Source organism: Phacochoerus africanus, chromosome 16 (assembly GCF_016906955.1).
Source record: "Phacochoerus africanus isolate WHEZ1 chromosome 16, ROS_Pafr_v1, whole genome shotgun sequence".
Taxonomy (NCBI): domain Eukaryota; kingdom Metazoa; phylum Chordata; class Mammalia; order Artiodactyla; family Suidae; genus Phacochoerus; species Phacochoerus africanus.
The window spans coordinates 18163341-18179469 of record NC_062559.1 but is presented as its reverse complement, the minus strand read 5'-3'; the positions used below and the strand labels follow the sequence as shown (position 1 = coordinate 18179469).

At 42.7% G+C, this 16129-nt stretch overlaps 1 protein-coding gene across 1 annotated transcript; it reads right to left on the bottom strand.

Annotated features, from left to right (window-relative positions):
- Window positions 1–176: 176 nt before the first annotated feature.
- Window positions 177–15506, bottom strand: TSGA13 (testis specific 13). The gene is made up of 7 exons (XM_047763529.1): window positions 15350–15506; window positions 12666–12744; window positions 10797–10868; window positions 9701–9907; window positions 4802–4926; window positions 3672–3799; window positions 177–347 (listed from the first exon to the last, which is right to left on the bottom strand). Exons 1-7 carry the CDS (start codon window positions 15370–15372, stop codon window positions 178–180), a joined length of 804 nt encoding a protein of 267 aa, XP_047619485.1. The 5' UTR covers window positions 15373–15506; the 3' UTR covers window position 177.
- Window positions 15507–16129: the final 623 nt, after the last annotated feature.

Genomic DNA, 16129 nt, shown 5'->3' with positions numbered 1-16129 from the left:
CCCCTTCAGTCGCTGGTGGCAGAGCGGGGGTAGCCATGGCCCACCCTGCAAGCTACCCGGCAGCCTAGACCTGCAGTGAGCAGGAAGTTCGTTTATTTGGTTGCACGCCCTAGATGACGGCATCTGTAGGCCCTTCAGTCTGTGGAGACGAAGCGAGGGGCAAGGAAGGGTTTGTTTTCACTTAGTAACAGTGGCATTTTTTATAATCCACTGCTGGGCCCTTCCACTGCGGAACGTGCTCGCTCCTGGCGCAGTTCTGGTGGGCTTCTCCTCCAGAAGCGATGAAAGGGTTAATGGTTCCCAGATCATTTGGGAAGTTGGCAAGGCGCTCTCAGACTTCTTGGAGACTGCAACAAAGCACAGGGAACCTTCGTGAGTGTGGGTTTCCAGAGGGCTTAGAAGGACACAATGTGAGGCATGAAAAGAGACCCACTTGAAGGGCCGAGAAAGCTGATCTTTACTCTTACCAAGAGGGAAGATTTTGGACAACGGACTGCCTTTCCCAACCTTCTTTGTAATTCTTTCCTTCCTCAACAAGCTATTTAAAACACTGCCAATTCTTCCCTGTTTAATTCCACCCTTTCAAATGATTCCATTTGTACCCATTCTTACTAAGTTAAGGTACATTCACTTGGATGTTCATATTCCTCTTGGTCTTTTCCTAAAATGTATGTTGGTTTTCCCTTCTCCTGTCTGAAAGAGCAACTAAGACACTGTTTCTACCTTTGGCTTCAGTGTCACGCCTCCACTGTGGGCTCTTGCTCCCATCCCTCCGCACTTTTTTGAAGCATTATGCCTTGTAAATATCCCTTAAATCTGTTTCCTTATTCCTACTGCTATCACCTTAATTCAGGTCCTGTTTGTTTCTTGGACAGACTCCTAACCAGCCTTCATGGCCCCAATTCAAACCATTCTGTTATCTTTCTTTCCTTGGATGCCTGGTAAACCTGGACCATTGGTGGAAGGAGCAGTTGCTAGGTTCTCTTTTGCTTAAAGTGGAGACATTGCTCAACTTCACAGTAGATTGTCTTTGTTTAGGAAAAGCCCTATAATGGGCCCTTTAGATACATAAGTAAATATCCACTCATTTTTCTTGAGGGAAATTGTAAAGTCACCATAAGTCTAATAAATGCTGCAGACTGAGATATTAAGCGTTCTGGTTATAGAGGTAAACTGGGTTACCTTAACAGAATTATGCCTTTGAAAAATCAGAGAATTCTAATCAGATTAGATTCTATATTCTGTCTTCCAGTATGGATTTAAACTAAACAGCTGATATCCTGCACACTGTATCACTTAAGATTTACTCCAACTTTACTAAATGTACTATTATGTATGACTTAGCTGGCTTATGAAGCTCAAACATTGCTTTCCATGTGGAGTTTCCCTTGCAGGAAATAGATATTCTTACTTATTTTGGGGCTGAAGATAATCAGGCTTTGGGGAAGAAACAACCCCTTCCCTTTCCTTGGGCCAAGTATTGGGAGCCTAGGTAGAGACAGTGTAGATAAGACAAGAGACTCCCAAGAATGGGTAATGTGCTGGGGACCTGCAGAGAAATGTGAAGGAACTGAGGGGAGTTTGAGGCTGAGCCTAAGAGTGGCCCATTTTAAAGCAAGACAAATGATTCTCTGCCATCTTTTAACTTTTCTCCACACTATGAAGTGTTTAATACCACAGCTTAGTTGTATGTAGGGAGTTAAGAGAGGCGATAGATAGGTGGCCATTGGATTGGGTGGCAGATGGATACAGGAGGAGAAGAGAAGCTTGAGGAAGCCAGGTCAGGAATGGTACGATATGACCTCGTACCCCTGGAACTGTGACTGTTTGGACTCCGGATGGATGGCGATCACTAGGATGACCTTGTAGAATGAACCTTAGGGAGGTACGCTTAGGGAGTTTCAGAAATTTCTTGAAGAGAGAACCCTCATAGGAAAAATGAACTTTATCTTGGAGCCATAGGCTGGTGAAGTCTGAGGACCCATCAATTATACTTGTAATACTGTATGTTCAGTGCTCTGAAATCCTCCAATGGGTCCCAACCACCTACTGGATAAAACCTAAGCTCTGTTTTGGAGTTCCCGTCGTGGCGCAGTGGTTAACGAATCCGACTAGGAACCATGAGGTTGCGGGTTCGATCCCTGTCCTTGCTCAGTAGGTTGAGGATCCAGCGTTGCTGTGAGCTGTGGTATAGGTTGCAGATGCGGCTCGGATCCCGCGTTGCTGTGGCTCTAGTGTAGGCTGGTGGCTGCAGCTCCGATTAGACCCTAGCCTGGGAACCTCCATATGCCGTGGGAATGGCCCTAGAAAAGGTAAAAAGACCAAAAAAAACAAAAAAAACAAAAAAACCTAAGCTCTGTTTTATACAAATGTAAACAAGACCCTTCATGACCTAGCCCATTCATCTATCTGACATATTGAAAGTGCTATTATTGGTGCCTGATAAATGTCTAACACTTCATAAGTGCCCCATTAATGTTGCTAAATGAATGATAATTGGTGAGGAGCATTCTTGTTGCACCCTCTTCCGTAAACCCTTACCCCAAACCTCTTCCACCCCCATGGTCTGCCTCAATCCCAAAGAGACCCATGGACCTCTGAGACTCACAGCTTTTTCTTTGGTCCTTCTAGGCAGTCTTCCTCAAAGTATATGTGGAGTTCCCGTTGTGGCGCAGCGGTTAACGAATCCAACTAGGAACCATGAGGTTGCAGGTTCGATCCCTGCCCTTGCTCAGTGGGTTGAGGATCCTGCGTTGTCGTGAGCTGTGGTGTAGGTTGCAGACGTGGCTCGGGATCCTGTGTTGCTGTGGCTCTGGCGTAGGCTGGCAGCTACAGCTCTGATTAGACCCCTAGCCTGGGAACCTCCATATGCTGCAGGAGCGGCCCAAGAAATGGCAAAAAAGACAAAAAAAAAAGTATGATATGCATGCCACTGGGTAGTTTTAGGTGATACATAGATAAACATTTTAAATTTTAATTATTATGAATTTTGGGAGTTCCCGTTGTGGCACAGTGGTTAACAAATCCAACTAGGAACCATGAGGTTGCAGGTTCGATCCCTGGCCTTGCTCAGTGGGTTAATGATCCTGCGTTGCCGTGAGCTGTGGTGTAGGTGGCTCGGATCCCGAGCTACTGTGGCTCTGGCGTAGGCCGGCAGCTACAGCTCTGATTAGACCCCTAGCCTGGGAACCTCCATGTGCCACAGGAGTGGCCCTAGAAAAGGCAAAAAGACAAAAAAAAAAAATCATGAATTTGATCAAAGGTATGTCAGAGGAAAAAAACATGTAATTAGTATATCAAATCCATGATGTCAATGATATTGTATTAATTAGGACAAGAACCAAAAAAAAAAAAATCATTTTAAAGAAAAACATTAAATAAATAATAGGGCAAGTAACACATTGACCAAAACTAGTAAAGTGGTAGGTGATGTAGTTTGGGAAACACTGTGCTGGAGCTTTCTTGGAATCTGAGGGTTTAAACAGGGTCCAAAGCCTAGTACCACTTGGGCCTCTATCATAGAAGTTTTTGGCTTCCATGCTACAGGGGAAAATAGTCTCCAGAACCTCCAAGAGAGATGTGCATTTGTCCTTATCCCTTGTCCCCATAGGTTGTCCTTCCTGCCCTCATCTCTATCCCATAAACCATTGCTTTGAAAAAGAGGAGCTTACCATCATTCTTCGTATCTCTTCTACAGCCTGGAGCAAAGTTGAGCTGAGGGTACATTCTTTTCTGTCTTCTCAAAGCATAGAACTTTGAATACCTCCCCTCACTCTTGAAATCCTTGTCTGTGGAAAACCTGAACAAAGAGAGTTCATTTAGGAGTTCCCGTCATGGCGCAGTGGGTTAAGAATCTGACTGAAGTGGCTTGGGTCACTGTGGAGGCATAGGTTTGATCCCTGGCCTGTTGCAGTAGGTTAAAGGATCCGGTGTTGCCACAGTTACAGTGGAGGTCACAGCTACAGTTTAGATTCAGTCCCTAGCCTGGGAACTTCCATGTGCCAATGGTGTGGCCATAACTTTTTTTTTTTTTTCCAAAAAAGAAAATTAATTTAGTAGGTCCTAGAGCATGGAGTTAATGGAAACTGTCGCTACATTCTCAGATTCTAAAGGGGAAGGAAGGTTTTCGTGGTATAGAGATGGGTATTATTCAGTGAAAGGGATGCTTCTAGAACCTAGCATTGTAAACCCATAAGAAACTCAAGCATTTCCTCTCTCCTCTCCAAACTAGACACAGGCTGGTCCTATAACCAATTTCAAATCAAATCTCATGCAAAGCACATTATTCCTATGTTAATAACACTTAACATGCACTGAGGGAAAAGCATGGATTTTTGAATACTTCTCTTCACTCTTGAAATCATTCTCATGAAAAACCTTAGTTTTTGCATTAGTGTTTCTCTTTTGTTAAGTTGGAAATGAGGTTGGAGGTCATGTAGAGAAGCTGTCTTATTATTACACAGTTGCCCATATTCCCAACAATCAAAAAGTGTTTGTTAGATCATATTGAAAAGAGATACTTGGTGTTCCTGTCATGGCGCAGCAGAAATGAATCTGACTAGGAACCATGAGGTTGCGGGTTCAATCCCTGGCCACACTCAGTGGGTTAAGGATCTGGCATTGCTGTGAGCTGTGGTGTAGGCTGGCAGCAACAGCTCTGATTCAGGCCCTAGCCTGGGAACCTCCACATGTCGCAGGTGCGGCCCTCAAGAGACAAAAAGACCAAAAAAAAAAAAAAAAGAGAGAGAGAGAGAGATACTGACATGAATAAAGAAAAGGTAAGAAAGTGCCAGGACTTAACCTAAACCATTGTTCATGTTTGGATGTAGGATCCTCCAACAGTGTCACAGGAAAGACTGGTTTCAGCTTTTTTTTCTGAGACATCAGGGGTAGGTAGTTCCCAGTGGGTTTGAGCTGATTGCTTTCCTGCAGCAGAGGGAAGAAGAGTAATTAGGGGAGTTAGCTGAGTTTCCTGGACTTAAAGGCTGAACTAAGCTCCTGGACTAAGCTTCAGTTCCCCTAAAATCATGCAACAAAACTGCCAAATATGGCAGTAGGAATGCAGAAACCAGAAGAAGAGGAAGCAAGCAGTTCCCTGAGTGGGCTAATACCTATTGGGTTCAGAGCCAGCTGACTTGTCCAAAGTTTGGTCAGTTTCCAAAATAATAGACTGAGCTTGCCCACTGGCCCTTTGAAGTAAACGGCAGAGGAATTGACCAGTTCTGAGAAGAATTCAGTTACTGAATTGCTTAGGAAATTTGGTGATAAATTGGGAAAGAGATCCATGGGACTCTACCCACCTTTCTTGGGGATGGCTGCCTCATTCACATGCCATTCTATGTCTGCAGTGAAAAGGCAGAATGCAATGTTTTGTGAAGTAATAATTTAATCACCATTAAAGTCATAGACTCAAAGGCTTTGAGAAAGAATCTTAAAAGATCATCCAGTCTAACCATTCATCTGACACTCTTATCCCGTGCATAGTATCACTAGCAAGTGATCAGTGTTCCCATACCTACAAACCCAAGCTTTTAATCTTTGATCAGCTGATAGCCATCTCCCTGTAACTTCCACTCTATAGTTCAAACAGGACAAATCTAGTGTCTTGTCCACAGAGTCCTTAAAGAATTTGAAGAAATCCGTCATGTTCCCCGTGAGCTCCCTCTCTCTTCCAGGCTCAACACTGCCAATGTTTTGAAGTTGTTTTGTTTTGGGTTTTGGGTTTGGGGGTGTTGGGAAGGTGGTTCGGTTTTTTTTGGGTTTTTTTGGGTTTTGTTTTTGTTTTGTAATTTGGGTTCCCTGTTCTTCTGATCACTCTCATTTTAATTCATTTGGAAAAATTGCAATTTGTATTCTTCCTAAAGTGTGGCAATCTGAAATGAAAATAATACGCCAGGCGTAACAACTATAGGACACATCCCATTAAAGTCTCTCTTCAAATGTCATCTCTGCTTATGCAAGCCTTCCCTAACTACACCATCTAAAGTCACCACTCACACCCATCACTCTTCATTCTCTTGTCCTGCTTTTTGGGTGTTTATCCCATTGTACATTACTTCCGTGCAATTGTTGGCTTGTTCATGGTCTGTTTAGCTCAGTGGAATTAAACTTTGATTTAGTCACTGATAGGCCCCTACTATCCCATAACATTGCCTGGCCTATAGTAGGTGCTCAATAAAGACTTACTGAATGAATGAAAGGATGACAGAAAACATGAATGAATATGAATTTTCAAACCTCTTTTTAAAAAATACTAGCTGAACTATGTTTTTGTGATTCTATACACATTCTCTTTAAGCTCTTCCAGTTTTGAGAATCAGGAATTCCTTCAAGTTACCTCAACTAATAGGGGTTTTACTGTAACAAAATATGTGCATAGGACGTAAGACCTAGCTAATATTTTGGCCACAAAAGAGCAGAAACCTTAGCAGAGCTAGACCTTAGAGAAGAAGCATAAGAATAAAAAAGTTCTTTGGAATCCAATGCAGCACTCGCTAAGGACCACTGCTGCATGAGCTTGTTTATCTTGACTCTAGCAGCATCTCATTGACATGTTTCCTACTTTCTTCCTTTCTGCTTCTGTCTCTAATGTTCACTCCTTACCTTTACTGCACATAGCTTTTTTTCTACCTATGGCTTCTGCTTATCTAGTCCTACTTCAACCTGACCCTACCTTCTTCTTCGTGCTTGGCTCTTTTATGGCCTCCCTCTTTCAGCTTTCATTCCCACAGCCTCAATTTTTTCCTCTCCCAATTCAGATACCAGGAAGCAAGCATCTGATTAGCTCAGGGATTTGGGTTGTTGGTAGGTTAATTGGTTTTGCTTTTGGTTTGGTTTGGGGGCTTTGTTTGCTTGGGTTTGGCAGTACCAACCACTGACCTAGCCGCTAGCCAGCCCATGAGTTTTGCTTTACTGGGTCTGGTGTCCTCCTCTGTCTTCAGTAGGAGTAGAGAACTGAGTGCAATTATTCTAAGTAGGACCTTTGGGGGCATCCTCTTTGTCACAAACTGTGGTAGGGCCATTTCACTTAGAAAATGCTGTGAATATAACAATCACTGTGACAGGAGTTCCTGTCATGGTGCAACGGAAATAAATCTGACTAGGAACCATGAAGTTGTGGGTTCAATCCCTGGCCTCTCTCAGTGGGTTAAGGATCCGGTGTTGCTGTGAGCTGTGGTGTAGGTAGAAGACGTGGCTTGGATCTGGCATTGCTGTGGCTGTGGCATAGCCTGGCAGCTACAGCTCTGATTAGACTCCTAACCTGGGAACCTCCACATGCCTCAGGTGCGGCCCTAAAAAGACAAAAAAAAAAAAAAAAAAGACAGATATCACTATGACAGACACATCAGATCCATTCTTCAGCTCCATTGCTGGAACCTGCACTGTTCTTTCACACATGTCCAGGCATAGCAAAAGAATGCTTCTTTTGTGCATAATCAGGCTCACAAAAGATTGTCACATTTGTCTAGCAAGAGAAGGAGGGGATGCAGCATGAATATTAAAGAAGTATTCTAGGTAGTGGGCATTTCCATTCTCTTGGACTTGTTCCAGATAGCCCCATAAAATCACGTTGCTGCCAGTCGTTGACAATCAGAGCCTTGATGCTGTCTATTAATACAGTTTGGCTGGTAGTACAATTTACTCGTGAATGTAGTCGGGTCCTGCACGTGATCTGGAAGGCTCACAAAGTGCCAGCTGCTGGGAGAAAGCTCTTCTCACACTAAGCTTACATGATGTTCTTGCATTTCCTTCTCTACCTTGAGCAAGGCAATCCTAGTCTGGCATTTGTTCTTCTCTATGGATAATACCCCCGACTAGGAGAAATGACCACTGAGCTTATGTTCAAATGGCACAAATTCTGAGACCCAAGAGACCACAGGCAATGAATTAGTTAATTAACTCCTTTGTCAGCATATACCATTGGATATTTGCTTTTTTTTTTTTTTAAGGGCCACACCCGTGGCATATGGAGGGTCCCGGGCTAGGGGTTGAATTGGAGCTGTAGCTGCCCGCCTACACCACAGCCACAGCCACTCGGGATCTGTTACACCACAGCTCACGGCAACGCTGAATCGTTAACTCGCTGAGCAGGCCAGCGATCGAAGCTGCATCCTCATGGATACTAGTCAAATTTGTTTCTGCTGAGCCACCATGGGAACTCCTGGATGTTAATATTTTATTCTCCCTTTCGGAAAGAAATCGCTCACTGCCATCCATGTAACAACTAAGGAAATACTAATTCCAAATTGGCCACATTTTACTCTGTCTTTCTGGGTAATTCCATTCCCAGCATCAAATTTCTATTATAATTAGATTCTTTTGTTTGCATTTTCACTTATCTCGTTTAACTTCTTATTATATTAGACCAGCTCTTAAGGCTGTCAAGATCTTTTTTAGATCATGATTCCTAAATCTCTCCTAAATTGATTTTCTTCACTTCCTCTGCTATTGATTTAGTTCAATTCTTCAGCATCTCTCACCTTGACAATTGTATTAACTGCATAATTAATCGTTCTGATTTTTTGTCTCTTCCACAACTAATACAATTTTCTCTCAATTTCCAAAAAACTTCTTTCTAAAATGTAAATTTTTATCTCCTGCTGTTTACTCTCTTACCTCTCCCTACAGGCACTTCACTATCTCTTGTCTCCACGCCTTTGCTGTTCCCACTGATTGCAATATTCTCCTACTCTTTTTGTCCGGGGTCACTTCCTCTGTAAAACTTCCCTGATTGCTTCCTTTCCCCCAACAAAGATACTGTTCTCTACTGCACATTAGTGTATGTTGTATATTCTTTTATTATTCATATATCCTGGTATATTATAATTCCTTTTTATATCTCACTTATTGATCTGTCCTTCCTGTTAGACTCCAAGTTCCTTCCTTCTGTCCTATAATCATCTTTCTATTTTGGTTCCTAGCTTAGTGTATATCCAACAATTGTTTACTGAATTTGAACTTCTCCAGTGTATAACAGAGTCCCAAATGTTGGGCTGCTGTGATAGCAGACTTTCTGTTCCTCTTCCCTTCTGACACTCAAGAGCATAGCCCTTTACCCCTTTCCTGTTTTTTTCTTTCTTTGTTTGTTTTTGTCTTTTTAGGGCCACACCCGGGACACATGGAAGTTCCCAGGCTAGGGGCTGAATCAGAGCTGTAGCCACAGGCCTGCACCACAGCCACAGCCATGCCAGATCCAACCTGCATCTGCGATCTATACCACAGCTCAAGGCAATGCCAGATCCTTAACCACCGAGCAAGGTCAGGGATCGAACCTGTGTCCTTATGGATGCTGGTCAGATTCGTTTCTGCTGAGCCACAACGGGAACTCCCCCGTTTAGATATGTGTTTTTGTTCCTTACTCCTCATTTCCTGATTTATCTGTTGCTACTTTATACTCAACTAGGAAGCCAGTGACTAGTTTACCCTTTGTTAATTACAAATTAAATATCTTTGGTCAAGGAGGAACAGTTTTGAATTAAGAAACTTTCTTCTCTATGCAATGAAGGTGCATGATCCAAGTTTGTGCAAATCTGATTCTGAATATTTCCCAGGATCTCAGATGCTGTTTGGTAAAGAATAAGAAAGAAGAGGTTGGCTCCTGAGTACCATCCTCCATGCTGTTAGCTCCCTTCAAGCTTACTCTTCTCTTTGTTCAGAGTCCTTACTCCAGGTGCCAAAAAGCCTCCCCAGGTGCCATTACCTTGAGCAATAACTCCTTGGAAAAGTATTTTGGTGGGATGTCTTTGCCATGATGGTCGATTGGGCAGGGAAGCGGGTTGTTGGTCAGAATCAGCATGGTTTTATCCTGATCAAACTCTGTGACTTTTAACGTGAAGCCTTGGATTTTCTTGTTTCGAGCCAGGAATTTATGCAGTGCAGTGGGCTTCAAAGGCTCATAGTACTGGGCCTGAGCAGACAGAAAGGTTGCCAGAGGGACAAACAGATTAGATCGAGAGAATAATTACAAATCACTTGGCTAATCTTTCGCCTCTGTGGGGTAGGGACAGAAGCTGGGCAGGGGCTGGGTAAATCTGCTTGGAAATTTATTTAACAGAAAATGTCTGAAGCTCCCTGTCTCTTTCTTCTCTCAGGGCTTTTCCCTGCAAACAGACCTCGCGGCTGGCAAAACAAGAGGGAACATTTTCCACAATAAAAGGAGCAAGATGACTTAATTCTTGTGAAAAAGTGTAACATTGTGCCCAACACAATAGGGCAAGCAGAAGTTTCTGTGTTAAATCAAAAGGCCTTCTCTGCCACTCTCTCAGAGGCAGAGGGGAGAAACTGCCAGGGATCAAATCTCCCGGCTCAGGGAGTCCGGAGGGGGCCCAGGCAGCCCTTATCTGCATCTTCCCACCCACCAACGTTTCTCCACAGGCACAAGCACATTAACATGCATAATAAGCACAACATTTAAAAAAAAAAAAAAAAGAACAAGCAGTCACAAAAGACAGCATGTCTCTTAAGATGTGGTGGGGGGAGAGGCAGTCCCACTCAATTTGATGTTCCATCAGTAGGAGGGAGGTGAGGATTTGAGAAGGAGGAAGGGAGAGGAATGCATACTCCCTGATTGTAAATATGTTTTCTCAACTTAAAAAAAATCAGCTGCAGGAACCACCTCTTCCCCATTCCCCCATCCCCACCCTCCCTGCCCCGCTGCATCCCCAGCAGTGTCCTGGGACAGGAGGATGCACTGGGTCCCAGAAGCTGACTGCCCTTGGGATACTCTGCCGTGGGTCTTGGGCACCGCTGCTGAAACTTGCTCTTGGAGATTGTGGGGGATTGCTTTTATCACCTACCAAATTTGGATGGACTCTGTAATGGTGAAGGTTCCCTAGAACAAATTTTGATTGCCCGACTGCATCCAAAATCTAGAGACAAAAATCAAAATTAGTCGTTTCAGGTTGTACCTATCCTAAACAACCTCATCTTTGGCTAATACCTGGTCTCCAGCTTAAGTGAGAAGAATTCATGTTCTGCACCTTGGGTTTCTAAAAGGAGGGCCTCAGCCTGGAGAGCTAGGTTCTAAGGCATCCTGACAGGGAAGCTGGTCCACAGGAACCAGCTTTGGGAAATGCTGGGAGCTGCTAGGAGGGGAAGTAGACAAGGGCAGCATCGAAGATCCCCCCCAGGAAAAAAATCACCCCAAGGGCTCACACCTCTCCCAATCCTATAGGAAGGAGAGCAGGAAAAAATCAACAGGGAGGGCAGAAAAGCAAGTTACAAAAGGGCAGTAACTGAAGGTTTGTGAGTAGAAGGAAGCCCTGAGGATAACTGTTTAGCGAGCTGGGCACACACAGGAAGGGAGACACAATGGTGCAGGGTGCCTTTTTGAATTTTTTTTGCGATTGAGGATTTCTTCCAGAAAGGTGGCCAAAAGTAAGTGAATTTTGATAACCCTTCCCTGTCTCCCACTCTGCATTTTTCTATTGGTGGTAGTGCTGGCGATTGGCGGACTGTTTTAGTGTCCTATCTGATGGTAGAGTTGCTGAGCCTTCTCCTTCTCCTTCTGCAGCCCAGACGGGGGGTTGTTGCCTGGACCAGACTGGGGGTTGTTGCCTGGCCGTGCGCTTAGCCCTAGGCTATCTAAGGATCTATCAAAGGGACAGAGAACGTGAGGAGAGACAAGCTCTGCGTTACTGCCTTTGGGCTTGTCCTCATCAGAAATCAGATAAAAAGCACAATCCTCTGCATGTGCATTTCTAAAGATTGTCTGGCCCTAAGGAAGTGATATGGTGAGATGCGGTTCAGAAGAAAGTGGGCTTACATCGGATGGGTGAAAAGAGCAAGAGGGTGAATGAATGGAGAAGAGGGAGAGAGTAGGAATGGGACAGAACTGTGCGTGAGAGGAGGTATTACGCTCCAGGAGGAAAGTGCCAGGAGCTGGCGATTCCCAGGGGTTGGAGAAGGACTAGGAGAACCAGAGCCAAGCCAGACATTCCTTTAGGGAGGGTGGCATCAAACAGGGGAGAGATCCGAAGCTAATTTTATCACCTTTTGTAAAACTAAGTCCTTTTGTTCAAAACAAAAATATATTTGAAAAACCTGCTGCACGAATATGACACATATATTTAGAATCACAGTTATCTCAGAAAAACCTATATGGGGGGAAGATGTGAAGATTTTTCTTTTACAGTTTTTAAAAAATTAAATTTTAGAGGGAGGATATTCTCCAGAAAAAATGTTTTTACTCCCAAATTTTTCTGAAGTATTGCATTTCCAGATTAGACCCCAGCAGTTAGCTAACTCCATGAGTTCCAAACTGGAGTAGTTTTTAGTTTTATGTCAAATTGCATTACCTCTGGCTGATGAAATCAAAGTTGGCCTGGAAAATTCACTTGAATTTGATAAACCTGGGGAAGAAACGAAACTACCCAATGGAGTTTTGCTGCAAATCAGAGTTTAACACTCAATCGTGCTCTGAAATAGATTCCTGGTCCCTGGGGCTTGAGCCCTGCTTCCTAGATGATATACATGTCCCTGTCTCTTCCCTTTTGGGTGTCTCTGTTTCTCTTTCATAAAATTAGATAAATTAACCTTGCTTTCTATATAAATCTACCCTTTTTTGCTTTTCCACAGGAAGTTTGTGAGACTCAGCTTATAAAGTACTCAAAGCAACTCCAAAGAAAGGCTCTAAATGAACATTGCTAATTAATGGTCTTTCTTACCTCATCACTATCAACAATTGTTTCTTTCTCAAATTTAACTGGGCTAGTTTTTGAAGCCTTTGATTTGCCATTCTGAAACCTGAAAAAGAGGCAAAATATCAAATTGTTTTTTTTCTTACTCAGAGGCTTGGTCTACATGTTCTGAATCTCCCTTAGCAAAGTCTGGGAACCTGACTTCCAAGAGCCCATTCTGGGTGATCCCTAATTGCACACGTGTGGGTAGTAAAGGATACCATTCATTATTCAGCCTGAATGCTGGGGGAAAACAAAACTCAGTTTGAAGAGTTAAGCAGGTGAGACCTCTTGGACACGTGGTGACAAGTGATAAGTTGATTTATTCTAAACTAGGGTTTTTAAGAAATGCAAATGAAAACCTTAGTGAGCTATCACATACCTGTCAGAATGGCTATTATCCCAAAGAACACAAATAACAGATGTTGTCCAGGAAGTGGAGAAGAAAGAACCCTCTGTTCCACACCGTTAGTGGGAATGTGAATTGGTATAGCCACTATGGAAAACAGTATGGAGGTTCCTAAAAACGTTAGAAATAGAGCTACCATATGACCTAGCAATTCCACTCCTGGGTATATATCCAAAAAAACTGAAAATACTAATTCAGAAAGAGACATGCAATAAAATAATGCTGGGGGAAAAAAGATACATGCACCCCAATATTCACAGTAGCATTATTTATAATTGCCAAGGTATGGAAGCAACCTTAAGTGTCCATTAACAGATGAATGGATAAATGAGATGTGGTACACACACACACACACACACACACACACACACAATGGAATACTACTTAGAAAAAGGAATGAAATTTTGCTGTTTGCAACAACATGAATGGATTTGGAGGGTATTATGCTAAGTGAAATAAGTCAGACAGAGGCAGACAAATACTGTATGATATCACTTATATGTGGAATCTGAAGAATAAAACAAACTAGGGAATATAACAAAAAAGAAACAGACTCATAGATACAGAGAACAAACAAGTGATTACCAGTGGAGAGAGGGAAGGAGGGAGGGGCAAGATAGGTGTAGGGGATAGAGGTCCAAACTACCATACATAAAATGAGGAAGCTACAAGGATATATTGCACAACACAGGGAATATAGCCAATATTTTATAAGAACTATAAATGGAATATAACATTTAAAAATTGTGAAACACTACGTTGCACACCTGAAATTTATACAATATTGTATATCAACTATACCACAATTTTTTAAAAATAAGGATTTTAGACCACTCAAGGAACTGGCCTAGTAGATTGCTTAGGAAAATTCTTTTGGGAACTGGACTCTCATAATACCTTTGAAGACCACCTACTCTTTTGAATGCCTACTTGCCTTGCTTTCTCCACTTGGAAATGTCTCTGGCTTTGCCAATGATTAGCCAATGACTCCATGAGAAGGGATGTAGTTAGTGGAACTAAATTTTTTTCCAATTTTTTTTTTCTTTTTTTTTAGGGCAGCACCTGGAGGATATGGAAGTTCCCAGGCTTGGGAAACTATGCCAGGTTTCACCATAGCAACACCAGATCCAAGCCACATCTGCAACCCATGCTGTAGTTTATGGCAACGATGGATCCTTAACCCACTGAGTGAGGCCAGGGATCAAGTCTGCATCCTCATGGATACTAGCTGGGTTCTTAACCTGCTGATCCACAATGAGAACTCTTAAATTTCCAAATCTTAATGACCATGCTTAGATTACTGGGTCCCTCATGCACCTAAACTCATCTAAATTTCCCTACCTAGATTTAAGGTAATAAAAATCATCAATGGCAAATATTCTCATAATCTGTATTTTCACTTACTTTCCCAACCCTCTTCCCATACCAGTTCCCTTTGGGGAAAAAAGGGAGAGGGATAAAAATTGCAATATTTAGTAACAAAGTATTTTGGATTCCTTGACTGATTACTTACTAAACCCATTTACTGCCTGAACATATTGAAAGATGCTCATTGGTAAGACTGGGTTAATGATTAAAATAAATAGCCTGCTTTCTCCTTGGAGGTTAAACTACCTTAAATTAAGTAGGATCCTGGCACTACCTCAACTAAACCTCTCTCCTTTAAAAATGAGCATGGCAGAGTGTGGACCAAAATAAGAAAAGTAGAAATAACCAAGCTATTTAGTTGGTAGGTCAACTAGCTATAGCATGGTACAAATAATCCCAATTCTAGGATCAGAGCACTTCCATCTATTGCTGGTTACAAGCTGCATCATTAACTCAGGGTAGTGGGTGACACATCGTGGTTGACCAAAATGAATTCATCCCCACTTAACATCTTCGAGTTGGTGCCTTTTTGATGTGGCCTATTACTTTATCTAATAATTAATAATATATTAGAAACTCTATTGTAGCCCTTTTCAAAATGATTCTTTGGTATCTAAAGGGCAGCACAGGATCCTAGGTACTCTTCTTCAAGGCCAAGAAAAATGCCTTGCAGCCCAGCAGGGCCGTCTTTGGCAGCCTGGTGCTTCCTTTTGGTAAAGCTACTCTAGTTGCTGCATGAAGCATAGACCAAATCTGATCCAGGACAGTCAGTCAATTAAACTGTTTTTCATGAGTGTCTACTCTGTGACTAGCATTGTTCAAAACGATATGGGCTACAAAATAAGTCTACATAAGGAGATTTTTATAACTTAGCTGGGCAAACAAGACTACACACTTTGTCTGTGTCCTTTGGCCCATTGCTGTTCACTGCTGTTCCGAGGCAAGTATTCTCCCAGAGGCCAAACTCAGTGCCTCTAAATAGTCCACGTTCTGCAGGGTTTCAGTTCAATCCAAACATTCTTTCCTTAGCACATTTTGTGTGCCCAGCCCCATTCTTGATCCTGCATGGGAAACAAGAGGAGATGGATCAGTGTCATGGTAAAGGCAGAAAATGCACAAGACATGGCTTTCCTTGCCCTCAAGGATTTAGGTTTAGTTGGTAACTGCGGTGAGGGAAGAGGAAGTTCAATGTGAAACAATAATGACAAATGCATGTAACTTATTAGGTAAGTGACTTCATTTCTTAAGGCCTCAATTTCCTCATCTGTAAAAATAGATTTAAAGGTGACATTCTTTTTTTTTTTTTTTTTTAATGCTGTACCTTTGGCATATGGAAGTTCCCTGGGCCAGGGACTGATGCCAGCTGCAGCAATGGCAGATCCTTTAACCCACTTCATCAGGCTGGGGATCAAACCTGCGCCTCTGCAGTGACCTGAGCCACTGCAGTCAGATTCTTAACCCATTGTGCCACAGCAGAAACTCTAAAGGTAACATTTTAATTCCATGAGAGTGGTCAAATTTATCTACGTAAAGATGGAAATAAAACAAGGTTCTTGGAGTTCTCTGTAGCTCAGCAGGTTAAGGATCTGGTGTTGTCACTGCAGCAGCTTGGGTTACTGTTGTAGCAAGGGTTTGATCCCTGGCCCAGGAACTTCTGCATGCCATATTGCAGCCA

Bases quoted from the DNA above. Each gene is read 5' to 3' on its own strand.
- TSGA13 (XM_047763529.1), bottom strand. From the start codon at position 15,372: ATGGGCCAAAGGACACAGACAAA. The intron at 9,908-10,796 runs GTAGGTGATAAA...CTGTCTGCTCAG, and splicing joins ACAGAGTCCATCCAAATTTG to GCCCAGTACTATGAGCCTTT. The intron at 4,927-9,700 runs GTAATGGCACCT...CCTCTGCTGCAG, and splicing joins CCAAGGAGTTATTGCTCAAG to GAAAGCAATCAGCTCAAACC.